The sequence below is a fragment of the Jaculus jaculus genome, chromosome 12 (assembly GCF_020740685.1).
Source record: "Jaculus jaculus isolate mJacJac1 chromosome 12, mJacJac1.mat.Y.cur, whole genome shotgun sequence".
Classification (NCBI taxonomy): domain Eukaryota; kingdom Metazoa; phylum Chordata; class Mammalia; order Rodentia; family Dipodidae; genus Jaculus; species Jaculus jaculus.
This window is the reverse complement of record NC_059113.1, coordinates 106,808,942-106,825,566: the sequence shown is the minus strand read 5'-3', so window position 1 is coordinate 106,825,566 and position 16,625 is coordinate 106,808,942. Positions and strand designations below refer to the sequence as shown.

The following is a 16,625-nucleotide window of genomic DNA, read 5'->3' as shown; positions in this document are numbered from 1 at the left end:
AATTCCACAGTTTGCTTAAATTACTTTTATTGTTATTTTATGAATATATGTTTGTATATGTAAAAAGCTAAGAAAATAGCTTTTGAGATAAAGGTTATTACTTTAATGTCAATACATAATTTTAATAGAAAACTGCATTTACAGTATGGCACTAGATAGTTTAGAACTGTGTGGAAAAATATAATATGGGAAGAAAATTGAAAAATTTAAAGATGACTTTTTAATACTTTCAGATCTTTTATTAGAATTATTTAAATAATGCTTGTGATTAAATAGAGATGAAAAAGCAAGTTGTTATATTCTGGGATCTCTACATAACTTACTATCTTGTAAATTCTGAAGTGCTGACCATATCTACTGGGTATACATATCTTGATTTTTTTTTAATTATTTATTTATTTATTTGAGAGTGACAGACACAGAGAGAAAGACAGATAGAGGGAGAGAGAGAGAATGGGCACGCCAAGGCTTCCAGCCTCTGCAAATGAACTCCAGACGCGTGCGCCCCCTTGTGCATCTGGCTAACGTGGGACCTGGGGAACCGAGCCTCGAACCGGGGTCCTTAGGCTTCACAGGCAAGCGCTTAACCGCTAAGCCATCTCTCCAGCCCCATATCTTGATTGTTATTCTTACATGATTAAATGTAGTCCATTCGGAGTTGCTATAACAATTTATTTTTTATGTTTAGAAATGTGTTGCCTATGTCCTTTGTGCTCAGCCTTCAGAAGAGTGAAATCAATAGAACAGATGATCTGGGATTTTTCATGTCCCCCATTTCCAGGCATCTGTGGCCCACGGCCATTCACTTATGCTGTAGAAGCCTCTAACAATTTAACCAGTCTATTGACTGAAAGACTGAAGATATACTGGAGACTGAGAATAAACACACGATTTTTTCTGGGAGTGGAACTCTGACGAAAAAAAACTGCTGAGAAAATAAATAGTTGAAAAATTAGAGATGTGAAACCAGGAGGGAGGTAATGACTATATGAATATATACTGCAAAATATCAGTAGATAAGTGCATCTTGGCTGTAATTAATGGAGAGTCTATAAGGGGGAAGGATTTAGAACCTCAGCTCAGACCGGCTGTCTCAGTGAATGCTCATCTGAGACACCCTGGCTTGGTGACATTGAGTCCCCGACATCATAAGGACCTCGTAACGACCAACAGTCGTTTCCAACCTCCAACCCTTGTCCCGGATCATGGGTACTCTATTTTCTGTCTATGGACGTGTCTGTTCTGGAATTCTTATATAACTAGACATATAATTCATATCCCTTACTTTTGTAATTTCTCATTAAGATAATATTTTTGGGCTGGAGAGATGGCTTAGTGGTTAAGGCACTTGCTTGCAAAGCCAAAGGACTCAGGTTAAATTCCCCAGGACTTAATGTTAGCCAGATGTACAAGGTGAGAATACATCTGGAGTTTGTTTCTAACGGCTGGAGGCCCTGACAAGCCCATTCTCTCTCTCTCTCTCTCCCTCCCTCCCTCCTTCTTTCTCCCTCTCAAATAAATTAAACAAATCAAAATATTTCCAATTTTTTTCAGGAATTATTGATGTTATAGTGTAAAAATGTACTCTAAGCCTGTTTATTAGTAAACAATATTTCATTGCGCGTATATGTCACCTCTGTTATACATTATTACCTGGCAGGCACTTGGTTCTTTTGAGCTTTGGGCTATTAAGTATGGACTTGAACACATAAGCACACTTGTGTTCTGGGAATGAGAGTTTGTTCATTGACAATGGTGAAATTTAGAGAAGAACTGAGGCACTGTTACATGACCCCGGTGCACTTTTGAATGTGATTCATTTTTCTTTGCATTTTCTTAAGGACAAATCATGCTAGTCACATTTTATATGCTTATTGTTCATGTTTAAAGCTTTTCCAAAATGTGTTACCTTTTACTTGTTGTAATTGGACATATTATATTTATACTTTTTAAATTGTAACAGTTCGTTACATATTTCAATCATGGGATACTTGCCAGAATATTTACACATATTTTTCTCCCAAACTGTAAGGGTTTTTTTTTTTTATATTTTTGATAGTGTCTTTGGGGAATAAGGTATTTTTTTTTCTTCATTTCGATATAGTTTTAAGTTACCTTATTTTGGGAGGGAGGAGAATGTTGTATGAATCCACCAAAGTATTTTCATAATTGTCTTAGAAGTGAGTGAAGGTTTGGACAGGTATAAGTTAAATGTTTCTGCATCAGCGTATTCTTCCAGTCGTTGGAGAATTCTATGTCTGTGGCTGTCATTCAGGGAATGTTATTCTAAGCAGTCTGTGTAATGCTTCAGTGTTTACTTTCTGCTTATGTGGAGCGTCAAAGTCAGCTAGCTGTGAGACCCAGGATGCTGTGTCTTTTCTTAGCATTTACACAGTTTATCACTTTTGTATTGCATCACATTATAAGGAGTATGTGAACCTCTTCAGATGCCATGATAACTTCCCATCCTCATTTGGTCATAAGATTCTTGAGCGACCTAATGTAATCTGCAACTTGCATTTATATATTAGCTGATTTTTTTCTTGTTAATAAAAGGTTAAGGGATGTAACTATTTATACAGGGTGAGCTCCAAGTTTTGCTCATATCAAGTTCATAAAAATATAAGCTTCTTAGGAGTTGCCAAACAGGCCCAATAGAAACAGTTCTCTAAGGTGGGGCCTCTGGAATTTGAGTGAAACCTATGTTCCCTCCCTCCAGTCTCTGATCGGACAATGGCTCTCACATCCAGCCTAGTTACAGGCTGCTGGATCAAAGCCTCCATGTGGCTATTGGAGAAGACTTAAGGAAGTGAGGTTAAAATGTTCAAATTTTGCCCTTCCTACAGAAAAATCAGCCACATGTTTTCATACATATTCTTTAAAGTACAGGGGACCAAGAAAGCTTTGATAATTTTCCCCACTGCATTACCTTTAGAGAAGAGAGGATTCTTCCAGCTTATTCTTGGCTGTTCCAGAAGGGCTTCTTTGATTTGATCTTGATGAACACATGTGATTCTTTCATACTTCTCCCCTCAAAATGGCTATATAATTGTCCTCATACATTTTGGAATAATATGATTATTTTGTTGAAATGAACTGTCATTTCTAAGCTTCAGATTGAAGTTGTGGTCAGAGGTGAGGCTTGCGGCGCAGCACGTGCTCAGCATGAGGGAGGTCTTTGGTTGAGTTCCCAGACTCTCCTGAAAGAAAATACGACAAAAGTCCTGCTCCAAAATGCTGCTTTAAATATACTGCATTAACATCTACTTTTCTTTGTGAATATGAACCTGAATAGTATAAAATTAGTGAACATTACATGTATGAAAATGTAATTAATAGATGTTTACTTTATGAGAACAATGTTATAGCATTATCAATCTAAAACATGGAATCAAGCTTAGTTTATAAATTCAGTTATTTCATATATATATATACATACATATATATATATGCACATATGAAATATATATGTGTACAAATATACATATATATACATATATATGTATATGTATATATGTGTATATATATATATATATATATATATATGCTAAAGCTATAGGTTGAACTCATTTTTATTATTTGAATACAAAAAGTTAGGTTTCTTTTTTGTTGACAATTTTTATACATGTATTTTAAAAATATTTTATTTATTTATTTATTTATTTGAGAGAGAGGGAAAAGAGAGAGAGTACAGAGAGAAAGAGAATGGATATACCAGGCCCTGGAGCCCCTACAAACAGACTCCAGATGCATGCACCACCTTGTGCATCTGGCTTTATGTGGGTATTGGGGAACTGAACTCAGGTCCTTAGGATTTGCAGGAAAGCACCTTATCTGCTGAGCCATCTCTCCAGCCCAATACATGTATTTTTTATCATAATCTGTATCTTCTCTTGAACCTGTCCCCATCAAATATAATATATCTTAGGAAAATGGTAAGCTAAGGTCTCTAGATTGAAATTGATTGTTTTGATCATAAGAAAGACAGTTTAGTCTATTTATTTTGTTGTTGAAAACAATGACCTTGTCAAAATGCCCACTCTTTGTTTTCATCTCATTTGTTTTTCTGTAGGACTTTGGAGATGATGGGTCCTTGTACATTACTAAAGTCACCACAACTCACATGGGCAATTATACCTGCTACGCAGAGGGCTATGAACACATCCGCCAGACTCACATCTTCCAAGTCAATGGTAAGAGGCAATGCCACCAGCGTCACTGTTCTTGATTTGGCCACTTTGCCATTGGCTGAGCAGGGAAGAAAGGCCTCTCTGTCCTGAATTTGGCCGAGGTCTTCATTTTTTGTTTTATTTTGCTTAGGGACTTACCGTTAATGGAAAAGCATTTAAATCTAAAAAACAAGAATTAATAATGCCCATGAGAGTAAACACTATACTTTAGCAATGCTTAGTTACCAAAAAGTCATAGGCTAATGTTTTAAAACATAAAAAATTTTTATTTTAAATGTCAATTACAGAAGCATAAATTTTATAAACTAACAAAGATAGCAATTGAAAAGATTTAATGGACTCATCTATTTAATTGATCTTATTAATGTTGTAGAAAACTTATTTAGACAAAGATACTTGTACACATGAGTCATCCCCATACTCAGGAGGTGGAGGCAAGAGGATCTGGTGTTCAAGATCATCATTATCTGAGTTTAAAACCAGCCTGGAGTGCACGTGACCTCTGTCTCAGGTTGGGGAGATGGCTCAGTGGTTACAGGTACTTGCCTGCAAAGCTTGCTGGTCTGGGTTAGGCTCCTCAGACACACACATAAAGTTGGACCCAGAGGGGCACCAGGCTGTGGTGTGCTGACATACAAACATACAGAAGGAAGGAAGGAAAGAAAGCAAGAATGGAGGGAAGAAAATAAAGAAATTTTTTTTTAAGCCCAAGAAAGAAAGAAATTAAATGAAAACTTTTATTTATATACAGCAAATTTCATTTATTTATATATAGCAAAATGCGATGGTTCTGTGGCAAAAGTCATTGACCACGTAGGTCGATATCATGCCTACTACAAGAGTCTTGCTTCTTTTTATTCCTTAAATTCAAATTTTAGTTATTTTCTTGGAGTGTCACAGGATTGTTTGTATGGTTTATTAGTAAATACTGATTAAATGGATTAAATGGCATAGTTTATCATGGTGCCCACATCTGTCTACTCCATGATCTGTAGAAGGAGGCAGAGACTGCTTTCCTTCTGTCAGGAGCAGTGAGCTGGTCCATGTAATTGTGAATTCTGAAGAAAATGTCAGAGCACTTGGGGGCTTGTGACCTTGGTCCATGTTTGGATTTCCTTCCTAAGTGTCATGGGATGCTGTTCACATGGTTACTCTGCAGAATAACACATTATAATTTGTTTCAAATACATGAATGATTACAAAGCTCTTATAGTTTTCTGGTACTAAATACCAATGCCCTAAAATGTAGATGCTGTGGTTATATTTGCAATATATTTTGAAGCGGATCTCCCACTATCATTCATGTATGAGAAGGAGAAAAAATAAAAACACAGGTCAAAGGAATATGCAGGAAGCAGTAGGTATATGATTCTCCCATTCACTGAAATGAAGGCTGCAGCTGTGAGATTGAATGAGATTAACATTTAATATGTTAATTTAGATGCAATTATTGATGCAAAAGCCAAGCGTTCAAGTGAGGAGACTGACAGCCCTAGGTGTATATTTAGGTACTATGTATGTAGATTTCCTTTAATGCAAGAATGTAATCAAGCTCAGTGTTGATTAGGTCTGTGTAGGAATGAGGACTGACAGATCTGCCTCTTGGATCTGAAGTTCAAAGGGAGGAAAAGAAACCTTGAAATGAGTACTCTGGAATGAAGTCAATGTCCAGGAAGGTAATTAAGAAAACATTGGAAAACCTGGAAAGCAGGGCTGGGATGTGGCTCAGTAGTTGGCAGAGTGTTTGCCTCGCACACCAGTAGCCTGGTCTAGATCTGATTGCCACCTCCATATAAACAGAGCTTGGTGGAGACACCTATCTTCCTAGTGCTTGAGGTGGAGACAGGAAGGCCAGATTTTCCAGGTCATACTTGGATACATAGAGAGTTTGAGGGCAGCGTGGGCTACATGAAACCCTGAGAACATTGGGGAGTCTTGTCTGAAGATGATTGTCACTCAGCACAAGCCAACCTAGGCTTTGGTTTTGGTTGCAAACTCAGCCCCTAACTAGCTCTGGGTTTATCTGGAAGTGAGCTTCCAGGGAGGACAGGGAAGAAAACAGCAGCATAATGCAGACGTCCACAGGGCCATGGATGCTGTGAGGTGGACCAATGCTTAGCCAGTGGCCCCGTTGAGTCTGTTTGGGGGCTGCGCCCTGTTTGCATGTGATGCGTGCAAATCTAGTCTTGTCAGTGGGGCTGATTGCTAACCTGGCTAAGTCCACTGCTCTGAAATTTTGTGGATTTTTATAATGGAGAGATATTCTCTGATTTACTGTACTACTACAAACTAACTTTTCATGTCTCTTACCTTGTTCCCAGGCTTACTTCTTTCCCCTTAACTCTAAGCAATCTTATTTGGCTTGATGCTATTTATTATTATTGTCATTATTGTTAACATTATTATCATCTTAACTCTTTATTGACAACTGTCATACATGTATATGATATATGCTGATCAAAGTCCCTTCCCTTTGGGCTGGAGATAGTGGTTAAGGCGCCTGCCTACAAAGCCAAAGGACCCAGGTTCAATTCCCTAGGATTCATATAAGCCAGATGTACAAGGTGGCACATGTATCTGGAGTTCCTTTGCAGCTGCTGGAGACCCTGGTGCATCCATTCTCTCTTTTCTCTTTCCCTCCTTGCTTATTTTCTCTCTCTCTCAAATAAAGAAAAAATATCCCTTCCTTTTATCTTCTTTTTGCCCCACCCCCACCCGTCAGGCACAGTTCTTTAAACCTATGAACTTTTTATTTTAAAGATCTTAATTCATCTTCCGACTAATTAAGGATTATACTTTAATAATAATAATAATAATAATAATAATAAAGCAAAGCCCTCAGCTTCCACATCTCCTCTGGAAGTTTGGTTAGAAATTTGCATTCTGAAGTAAGCAGGCAGCGTGCTACATGGCCCTTCTCAGGGGACAGTGTCATTTAGGGAAAGTATGAGCCTCACTGTACGCAGTTTTTCTGCAGAAGCACCCGTTTCTCACTTCCATCCTAAGAGGCTGTCTCAGAAAGGCCACTCTCCTGCTGGGCTCCAGCTGGGAAGCAGCAACCCGCGCCTAAGTGCAGGCCTCCCTGTTGCAAGACAGGTGCTCCTCCGGCAGAGGCAGGAGCTTCATCTTCTCCCTGGATGAACTGTTTGCTCTCTCACGTCACAATTTTCTGAAGATGCAACAGGGCAGGTAAAGAAATAATGAGCTCTCAAGAATACAGCCCCTGTCCACCAACAACTCTAACTTCATGAACTAATTAAGAGAAATTCAATATTAGCAATGATTACCTATGTGGAATAGTAATGTTTTCCCATTCCTTCCTACACAGATCCCTGAATCTTATAAGATGTAAAGAAGCCTCCTGTTATGTCTTACTAAAATGCTTTGAAACCCTTGGTATCAAAGTTTCCATGAATATATGGGGTCCTCAGGGGGGCAGAATCATGACGATGACATGCTAAGAGAGCAAGCAGGATGTTGGGTCTAACTTCAGTCCTCAAATTGAATAATTGAAGATATGATTATCCTTTGTAAGCCAGTTTAAAAAAGTATTTTATTTATTTTTTAATATTTTTTTGTTCATTTTTTATTTATTTATTTGAGAGCGACAGACACAGAGAGAAAGACAGAGAGAGGGAGAGAGAGAGAATGGGCGCGCCAGGGCTTCCAGCCTCTGCAAACGAACTCCAGACGCGTGCGCCCCCTTGTGCATCTGGGTAACGTGGGACCTGGGGAACCAAGCCTCGAACCGGGGTCCTTAGGCTTCACAGGCAAGCGCTTAACCGCTAAGCCATCTCTCCAGCCCAGGGCTTCTGCGTGAGAATGAAAATACTTAGTAGCAGAGGCCAGTAAGTTAAAAAGGAGACATAAAGGGTAGAGAAAGGAAGGGAGGAGGATACTTAATAGGTTGATATTGTACATATGTAATTACAATGATTGTAATGGGGAGGTAATATGATGGAGAATGGAATTTCAAATGGGAAAGTGTGGGGTGGGAGGGAGGGAATTACCATGGGATATATTTTATAATCATGGAAAATGTTAATAAAAATTTAAAAAATTTAAAAAAATAAAAAATAAATAAAAAAAAATTATTTTAGAGAGAGAGAGAGAGAGAGAGGGAGAATTGGTGTGCCAGGGACTCAATCACTGCAATTGAACTCCAGACGCTTGTGCCACCTAGGGGGCATGTGCAACCTTGTGCTTGCCTCACCTTTGTATCTGGCTAAGTTGAACATGGGTCCTTAGGCTTCACATGCAAGCACTTAACCACTAATCCATCTCTCCAGCCCCTGAAGGCCACTTTTAATCATGTATTGGGAATGAGTTCGAGGCAGTTCAGGAGGAAACAGGAGGCAAAGAAATATCCTTATATGCCCCAGTGTTCGAACCCTTCAGGAAGGGCACTGATGGAGAGCACACTACAGCCTTGCTACGCTGAGAAAGTCCCCGTGGTCAAAGGCAGGGGCCTCATAAAACAACAGGGACTATCTGTTTTGCTGATATGAGAAATTCCAGCAAGTATGAATGCATATGATTCTTCAGCATAAAGATAACTACAACAGTAAGTCTCTAAATTTTTAAAAAGGAATGTAGTCTATACAAATGCACCGACGGATCTTTGGAATGCTCCCAGCTCACATGGTGAGGAAGCAGAAGAAAGGCAGGCCTGCTGAGGTGAAGGCGCAGGTGTGGCAGTCAGAAGATATCCCCTGCTGCATGGCCGGGGCGTCTGCCGTGAAAGGAAGACGAATGGGAGCCAGAAGTGGAGAGTTTGCGAAAGTGAAGAGGTCTGAAGTGAAGGAGAAAGGAAAACCATTATTTTTGTGGAGGAGCAGGAAGGTGATGGAATACGTGACATGTCCTTGGCATGATGAACAGAGTTTGGGTGTTTTGGGGGTGGTCCTCATTAGTTCTGTCACGGTTGACTTGTGGCAGTCAGACAGCAAAGACATTTGGGCTCGGCAAGCTTTTTCTGTTTGTCAGGTAAGTGACCCAAAGAGGGACAAAGTAGATTACAGGCTGGTTACCAGGAAGCCATTGTGGTGCTGGATCTTGGGCTCTGTGGGAGATAAAGATACAACTGAGTCTAGAAAAAACATGAAGTGAAAACTTAGCTGGAATTTACACATCACATAATGTTACTAGAACGAGGGAGAAAGCCACACAATTCTATGCTGTGAGCATATTCTCCAAGCAACTGGCAAATTCTTTTTATAAGAAATACTTTTAATGGGCAATTTTGCATTGAGATATGCCCACTAATGTTTCCTCAGTGTTTGGACAGCCCCGTGGTTCCAAATTCGATTTGCTAGTCCTGGTTTGAATTAAAGGGAATAATAAGGCATAGAGTAAGACTGATTCATCAAATTTAGCCATCAGTAATCACAAACATGTTCTATAGTAAGTGCATGTCAAGGATTATGTTTAAACTGATTTGAAAAAGCCAGAAAGAAGAGTGGGAAATGCAGTGTGAAGATTCTCTTCAGCTTCTAGAGGCCCTCTATGATTCGAGCTCAGAGGAGACACAAACACATTTTTCTATTACATGAACAGAGGCCTGAGGGGTGGCACTGGCTTGGTCAATCTACAATATTTCCTGAGTTGTCAACTTCCTGTTGTGTCTACTCACACTATGTTCAAAAGAGCTGTGGGAATTCTGAACATAGTATAACTGAAAAGCAGGTGGGAAGAACAGGAGATGGCACCTAGTATATGAGAAAACACATGACAGAGCTTTTTTTTTTTAAATTTAATTTATTAGTTTTCATTTCAGTGAATACAGGCAGTTTGGTACCATTATTTAGGCTCATCTGTGATCTACCCCCTCCCATTAGACCCTCCTTGTTAATGAAAATGGGTCGTGCATTGTGGAGATAGCCCCCAGTTATTAGTATGATAAATGTCTCTGCAAATCATGACCCAACATGTAACTCTGACATTCTTTCCGCCCCCTCTTCCGCAAGATTTCCCTGAGCCATGTTGGGTTCATTTTTGGTCTGCTTCAGTGCTGAGGTGTTGGGGGCCTCTGAGGCTCTGGCTCTCTGATTTGGTAGGAGTTGATTTTTCTCTGCGTTGATCTCCTTCCCCCTTGTGCTGGTATCCAGTTCACAGGAAAACATCACCCTTGCTTATTTCACCAGTTGTCCTTAGTTTCAGTTGGGCCCCTTTTGAGGTATGTTGGGGCAGCTCTCTTCTTAGGATCTGCATCTATCTGGAAAAGAGAAGCAGATTCTCCAACGGAGAGTAAGTTAGCACCCGGAAAATTGAGATAACACTTACTTTTTTGATAGACAGTTTGATAGGTGTAGGCCCTCTTATACCCCGTGATTGATGGTAGCTTTTATCTGAAATAATTTTTATTAGTTCTGGCCATACTTAGTATGTAAACAACACATGTTGGTACCATGCTTTCCCTCATCCATGTGCCTTTTCCAAAGGGGCCCTCCTGCTTGGATATGCGAATCAACTCCATGGGGACTGTAGACAGAGTTTATTTTTATTTTCATTTATTTATTTATTTATTTATTTATTTATTTATTTATTTATTTATTTATGACACAGAGAGAGACTGAGAGAGAGAGAGAGAATGAGCATGCCAGGACCGCTAGCCATTGCAAACAAAGTCCAAATGCATGTGCAATCATGTGCACCTGGCTTATGTGGGGCCTGGAGAATTGAACCTCAGTCCTTAGGCTTCGCAGGCAGACACCTTAACCCCTAAACCATCTCTTCAGCCCACATTTTTTATACAAACAAGTACAGTGCTTTCCAAGGACTCACTAAGGAAAAAGCCCATTCTTCAGTGATGTTTATGTGTTGCCACCTGTCAAAATAATGATAGTGTGCTAATGAAAAGGAAGGAAAGAATAAATATTGGCTGCCCAATAAACCATCATTGTTGCAAAGATTTCTGTAATATTAGAATATATTTTATAAAAGTAATAGAATATAATGATAATGTGTAATATAACATCCACAAATGGCAGATTCAGTTACAAAAACAGCAGCTCTATAATTAATTTTTGGGGGTATATGCATTCTTTTTGAATGCTTTCTTTCCATTGGTTTTATGGTGTTATGTTTATGGCATAACTCCAAACAAACATATGCTTGGAAAATTGGGATTACTCAATTGTTATGGGCCAGTAACATGAGAATATTTGGGAACAGGGAGAGACATTGGAAGAATATGAAAAAAAAAAATCAACAGAATTCAAAGTAGCTAATATGTTTCTATAATGTTTTAATAATAATTTTATAATAATTTCAATTATTTTCTAAAACTACTTTCACTCATTTTCTATTTTAAATCCCTTTTCAAAAGGAAAGGTTAAAAAGACTTTTACAAAACAAGGTTTTCATTAGAGTTTAAAATATCTGCCTGAACAATTTATCAATTGGACTAGAAATAAAATATATCATTGACTACCATGACATTCCCTGAAAATACCACTGATACTGGCATTTATAAGTGGTTTTGAAATGTAAAGTTTATTTAAGTATCCCAGAGTGAAGAGCAAATAAAAGTCTATCAACACCCCTGTTCCTTTTCTAACAATGTAGAATGAGATTAGGGGCCTGAGAGAGTATCTGCTTCGTTGTTTGAGGAAACATCATGTATATATCAAAGGGATTTTACTTTACCAGTGGGATGCATTTCATGCTTTTCTTTTTACATAAAGCAAATTGTCTTTAGATCTTAAGCCTGTGATACAGAATGTTTGAAATATCTGAATGTCATTCGATTTTCATACTGCCCTCTGGGCAAAGAGCTTGTCTGTATTCACAATAGACCCGTATGTACTTTTTACTGCTCTGCCTTCAAATTATGTAAGTTCCTCATACGAGGTGAAGTGGCTTCTGTTTTCTATTTATCTCAAAAACTCCCTAATAAAGCCATTGGTTTTATAAGATGGCTACACCAAACACTTCTATTGTTTTCCTTCAAAAGTGGACAATATCACAGGAAAAATTAAACACAGAGGCATCTAACCATCACCTCTGCTACTACCAGAGCAATTTAGTGCAAGTGGCTGAACGAAGGGCAGTGATGGGCCTGTTTCTGGCAGCACCAGCAGAAGCAGAGGCCTGGGTCAGTGCAAGCTAAGCTTTCTGCATGGCCAAAGACCTGAGGGGAGAAAGACGTTCTGTAAGCCAGAAGGCAGGAAGCAGTTCTTTCCTTCACTGCCCTTCACCTGCTGAGAATTAATAAAGGATGGGGGGCTTCCTTGGGCTTGGCGATTTGTCTGTGGCTCCTAGAAAAGACAGCATCACAACTTGGTTTAAATGCAGTATCTCAGGGCGCCTTACATCCACCAGATCTGAATCCAGGCTCAGGGAAGAACAGTTCAAGTCAGTCATGTGACCGTTATAAGCCAGTCAAGTAGCACCAGGGCAAACAAAGAAAAACTCATGGCAACTTTCTGAACAAGCACAACCTCGTGGAAGAGCAGTGGATGAAAGCAGCCGCACTGCATGATCACTCAGGAGGAAAAGCAACTCGGATCTTCACTTGGGCACAAAGGCCATTAACAGGGCCTGGAGGCCTGTCACTTGCCTGCAGTGGGTGAGAATGACAACCAATGTGTCTATCCAGTTTCTCCCATAAGCCCCGTGAAAGGCCAGGAAACCAGACAGCTTGTTGGCAATCTCTCCCCTTCTCTCCCTCTGTCTCTACCTCCTCCTTTTCCTCCTCCTCCTTCTTCTCTTTCTCTCTCTCTCTCTCTCTCTCATTGTCCCTTCCACTTTGGAGTCCTTCTATCTTTTCTCATGCATCAGATGTCACTTGTCCCCATATTGTGAATTCTGGTGGGCATGTGACAAATAACTCTTGATGGCTCTAATAGCCCTTTGAATTGTCTGGCATCATAGCCACCGGAGTTAAGTCCAAATGGACCAGGAAGGAACCCATAGATCTGTAACTGTCTGCAACAGTTTCTCCATGTTAAATCATGTCTGGATGCAATGGTGGATTCATTGTGAGATTCCAACATGTGGAAGCAGACCACATATCCCCAGGAGGAAAGAGGCTGGTTCTGAGCCAAAAACGACTGGTGATGACCAGGGAACTGGGAATCAGATTGTCCTGAATAGTGAGCTCTGGTGTGGGAGTGGTTATATGGCTTACAGTCATAAAAGAGAAAGTCGTCCTTCAATGAATGACTAACTGTATTAGTGAGGACCTCACATAGGTAGACAGTGAGCGGGTGTCAGAAGTTATGGCATATTTATGCTGGGTTTGGTGGAGGTTAGAGGTTGGCCTAGCTTAAGGATACTACAAAGATTTTTTTACATAATAGTCAAGAGGATGCTAGTATACATGCAGATCCGAGTAGCAGGCGGCTGAACAAACAGGGACTCAAGAGAGCCCAGGGTCATTTTTACTCTCTTTTTGCAATATTCCAGTTCTCCACAGTCACCACGTTCTAGCCTTCCAGAATCTTCAACATACTTGAGGCTTGTTCAGAGAACTTTAGTTCACAGCAAGAGAACAGTGCCCAAGGTATAATGTGTGAATTTAATAATTACTGACTTTCCAGAGTGAAATGAAACTTAAAAGGTTAAAAGTTCTAAAGAAATTATTCCAAGGTAATTAATATCTGAAATTAAATTTTTATGCCCTTGTAAGTTTAAGTCTAAAGAAAGATCAAAAGATTAAAATATAAATAATTCCCTAATTTCTCATTTTATTTCCATTAAGTGTGAGATGTCATAGAAAGTTTAGGCTTGGGAATGACTGAAACGTCGATAGCCTGTGATCCTTCTCCCTGGGATTAAGAATGCCATCTTTGTTTTGAGCTGTACCATCTTTCTTTCTTTATCATTTACATATACAGTACCTTCTGCTGGATTTCATAGCATCTTTTAAATATGTTTTGATCATACAGGGTCAGGCTATATAACCCAGCCTGCCCTGGAATTCATGATCCTTCTCCCTCAGCTGTTTAAGTGCTGAGATTATACACTACCCCACTAATTTTGTGTAACTCAGAAAATATCATTACCTTTATTATGGACTTTGGTCATATCACCTAGACTTTGTGTTTAATTCAGCCAGGTATACCTCAAAGCTACACATGAAAAATGAGACCTAAGATTATCAGGCCTTTTCAAATAACATTTTACCATTCCGTGTGCAAAGTAAAATACCTTCAATCCTTGTGCGTGTGGTTGTGTTGCCTTTGTGCCTCTGGCTTATGTGGGATCTGGAGAGAGATTGAACATGGGTCCTTAGTTTTTGCAGACAAGTGCCTTAACCACTAAGCAATCTCTCCAGCCCACTTTTTATTGTTTTTTTTTTAACTTTTCCAATAAGTTCCAGATATTCAGTTATACAATACTTGATTGGGATTTCTTTACTCAGATTCCCACTAAGACTTTGGAGTGTATATTTTTCAACACATTTGGATAAAATAAATATTGTATTTTGCAATTAAGTGTTATATTTCTCCTTACCCTTAGACTTCATCAATAGAGATATGAAACTACTTTATATTATTTTCCCAGAAGCCACCAAGTTCTCTCTGATTTTATTTTACTTTTTCTTTCTTCTACCCTTGTTCTTTCTGTAACCCCATGTTGACAGTTTCTTTGCTGTGACAACAGGTCACAAATACAATTTTCTATTTGTTACTCTGAAGTTAATCTTGACCAGAAGATATTTGTTGTTGGTGATGGTGTTGGTATTTCAGATATTGTATTTATAAAATATAGAATTTCCATTTTAAAATGATTTTTAATACATCCGTCGTGTTAATATTTTCCGTTAGGTCTCTGGGCCTACTTATAGTGACTATTTAAAAAGTGTGTCTTTTCAATTTCATTATCACTGAAGTGTTTGGCTTCTTTCTATTAACTGATGTTTCTCTTGTATATGAGTTAAATTTTCCTGCTTCCTCTCCCATCTAGTCAGGTCAAATTTGGGCATATTTGAGAGTGTAGCTCTACTGTGTTTCCTTGAGAATTGTTAGCATGAATTTATTTACATGTCTGTTTGGCCCTGATACTTAACTTAATAAAACCTCCATTTTATTACTATCTCTTGAGTAGGCATTGTGCTAGGGTTTGCTCATCTCCTCCACTGCGCTTATAATACTCAGTTTTTCTTACCCCATTCATTATTTCAACCTTTTCCAACATTTAACCATTTTCTTCACCTGTCTCTTTTTCTTTGGAAAGGAAATTTGCTAGAAATCCATCGTCATCCTTTTTATTACTGCTTGCTTTCCAGTCCAGACATTTCTGTGCTTGTGTAGTTTCTCTGTGTTGTCCTGTGGGATCTGTCACAGTGAGAGATGGGAAAATATTACATCTGTCTGCCAAAAGCACTCACAGTTCAAGCAAATATTTCCACCTTCTCCTTAGTGATTTGGCTAATCCCACCCATGGGCTCTTCTTCCATTAGAGCAGTGTGTAACCTGTGCCCAGACAGAATCCATTATTCTCTTCCCCAGATTTTTTTCGTGTGTTTCATCTGAGCTGTGTCTTTCCTCAGAGTCTTAATGTACCATGTACCCATGAGTTTAGAGGTGAACTTTAGACAAACCAGAAATCACTGCCTTTATAACTGCATTCAGAAAGAGGACAATTCATACTGTTCTTTTCCTCTTCCCCATCCACACACAATTTTGTACGCAATTAATGTAACCACTTGAAAGAAGATATTTTTTAATAGTAGGACTGTTATTCAGTTTTATGGCATCATTAGCTTCATATTTGTGATGTCAATGTCTAAGAATCCTATGGCAGTTCCCTATGTCTATTGGGCTGATGGCTGGTCTTTTGAATGCCTCACTCAGCCTGCATATCCTCAAGTCAGACATACCAGTCATCATCTCACCATGTTGCTCTCAGGGAAACTAAGCTCAGTCTTGCTACACCGAGTGCTCACATCCTTCTGGGCATTAAAGACAAACATGTGTGTTTACTTGCTTCTTCTCTTGACCCCAAAAGATACTCTCTGCCAGAACTCTTGGAAGCTCACTGCCAACCTATTTCCACCTGCTGCTGAAATACTCTGCCCTCATTGCAGCCGATCAAGACTACACATTGAGAACCGCAGCCGTGCCTCATCCTAACCACGTGCTCTGCGGTTCCTCTCAACCTCCTCTATGTACCTAACGTGCATCAGCTCTGGCACTCAGCATACAGTTACACAGATTTTTCTTTATATTTAATATTAAGGATGTATTCTACTCCACTATTTAAAAACAAAAGAATCTGTTACACTGATAGCTTTTCTGCATACCTACTATTATACAAATAACAGCATATTAGATTTAACTAAATGAGAAAATTGCTTATTTAATATAGGTACAAATTATTTATGGGGTACTTTTCTGGAAATATTCTCTCTCTCTTTTTTAAAAAAAAATATTTAGGGCTGGAGAGATGGCTTAGCGGTTAAGTGCTTGCCTGTGAAGCCTAAGGACC

The 16,625-nt window shown here is 39.0% G+C and overlaps 1 protein-coding gene across 3 annotated transcripts in view; it reads left to right on the top strand.

Annotated features, from left to right (window-relative positions):
- Positions 1 to 16,625, top strand: part of Fstl5 (follistatin like 5) — a 462,806-nt gene that overhangs the window by 313,083 nt on the left and 133,098 nt on the right. For all 3 annotated transcript variants that reach the window (XM_045131273.1, XM_045131272.1, XM_045131271.1), the window contains exon 8: positions 4,073 to 4,193. In XM_045131273.1, the coding sequence (XP_044987208.1) occupies positions 4,073 to 4,193 (121 nt within the window). The remainder of the gene's footprint in view (positions 1 to 4,072; positions 4,194 to 16,625) is intronic.